Source organism: Dinoponera quadriceps, unplaced genomic scaffold (assembly GCF_001313825.1).
Source record: "Dinoponera quadriceps isolate SergipeBrazil2010 unplaced genomic scaffold, ASM131382v1 scaffold4055, whole genome shotgun sequence".
Lineage (NCBI taxonomy): Eukaryota > Metazoa > Arthropoda > Insecta > Hymenoptera > Formicidae > Dinoponera > Dinoponera quadriceps.
In genome coordinates this window covers 7,424-9,219 of record NW_014558029.1, presented here as the reverse complement: position 1 = coordinate 9,219, position 1,796 = coordinate 7,424, and the positions used below count along the sequence as shown (strand labels likewise).

Sequence of the window (1,796 nt, the reverse complement as noted above, 5' to 3'; positions counted from 1 at the left end):
GCCGCCGCTGCCAGCAAGGTCTACGAGCTGGTGCGGACGCCGAGTCCGGACGCGGCCACCACCGCCGACGGCGCCGAGAAGAGGAAACGCAAGTGGTCCGGCAGCGCCAGCGCCAAGAAGGCCAAGAAGCACAAGCGGGAAAGATGCAGCACAACGTAAACGGTGCGCGTACAGGTCCATGGAGATTTCTGATCGCTCGTTCGTCTGTCTCTTTCTATTTCTCTCTCTTTCTCTTTTTCTCTTTTGCTTTTTTTTTTTACTTATGTATAGCGCGTTAGCGTAGCTCTCTTGCCGGAATTACAGAAAAAAAACTGACTCATGACCNCTTTTTCTCTTTTGCTTTTTTTTTTTACTTATGTATAGCGCGTTAGCGTAGCTCTCTTGCCGGAATTACAGAAAAAAAACTGACTCATGACCCACCTACTGTCTCATATCCCGTACACCTTTCTCTGTTTCAAACAGAACTGAGGTGAACTGAGTGCCTACTCAGTAGGTGCAGTAGGTAAATGTGGTCGTCGCGATTAATTTGCGAAAGAACAAAAAAATGACACGCTCGAGAGAAAGTCTTAACGTCGCGCGCCGGACACGTCAGATCATAGAACGATATTCCGATCTCACGCGGTGTCTATCTCTCGCGGGCGGTATTATCTGTCTTTCGCGCGATTAGACGTTTCCCACTCCGTTTCGGCTCTGGTTCATTCAAGAGAAGTTCCGTAGCGGCACCGTAGCGGCACCGGCGAAAGTGTTTTTATAAAGTCCGACAGACTCCGCTGCTTCACTATCATTTCTTATATCCCGACATTGTCGTGCGATCGCAACAATGTTGGTTGTCGGGAATTTTTGTGGAGATTTTTTTATCAAAATATTATTTATTATTTTTTTATCAAAATTATTTTTTTATCAAAATTACTAAGTAATCGGTAACTCGGTGACAAATAACGTTAGAAAATCGCACAGTCTCGCGGTGTTCTCGCGAAAACGATGTATGCGTATTAGGTATTTATTATAGATATTATTTATTAGGTATTTATTATATATATTATTTATTAGGTATTTATTATATATATTATTTATTAGGTATAATGTTAAATAAAAATAGTGCAAGCGATAACATTTGTTTTTCTTGACGTATGCATGTTCTTTATTTAGTACTCGTACGTGTGTGTAAATTCAACTCAAACATAAATGATCAATTTTTAAATATGTAGTCAATTTTCATCGCTTGTATCTCTTGAAGTCATACATAAATGAGGTTTTTCTTCAAAAAATTGATTCGAATCAGGGGATATCTCTACCAAGGAAAAATTATCGAGTGCAAAGGATTGAAAGTTATATATAAATTATTAAAGTTATATATAAATTATACTAAAGTTATATACATATATATATATACAAGCTACTTTTTCAGTGGGTTTTTTTATTCCGTATTATAAACGCGCCGTTGGAAGATGTGGTTTTTCGCGGTTGTGTCATTCCGAATCTCGAGGGACTCTCAGCGAATATGGAAGTGAGTGCAAAGACCAGATCTTTCAAAGCGAATATATACGTAGTCGGATTGTTTAGCTATAGCAACGAACGCATATTATGCAACATTGCGAACATCTCACCTATGCATTGTTGTACTGCACGTTTTCTCTACGAAAAACTTTCCATACTCGCGGGGTGTCTCCGAAATAACCAGACGAAGTACGGAACATCCAGCGAAATAGAGAAAATCGCATATCGTTGTTCCGATATGAACTTCTCTCTCTCTCTCTCTCTCTCTCTCTCTCTCTCTCTCTCTCTCTCTCTCTCTC

At 40.0% G+C, this 1,796-nt stretch overlaps 1 protein-coding gene across 1 annotated transcript in view; it reads left to right on the top strand.

Moving 5' to 3' along the window:
- Positions 1–6: 6 nt before the first annotated feature.
- LOC106749614 (uncharacterized protein DDB_G0280579-like) overlaps positions 7–1,796 on the top strand; it is a 3,276-nt gene continuing 1,486 nt past the window's right edge. Inside the window, exons 1-2 of the mRNA XM_014629263.1 lie at positions 7–162; positions 1,409–1,507. Coding sequence (XP_014484749.1) covers positions 1,449–1,507 — 59 coding nt within the window. The 5' untranslated portion in view covers positions 7–162; positions 1,409–1,448. The remainder of the gene's footprint in view (positions 163–1,408; positions 1,508–1,796) is intronic.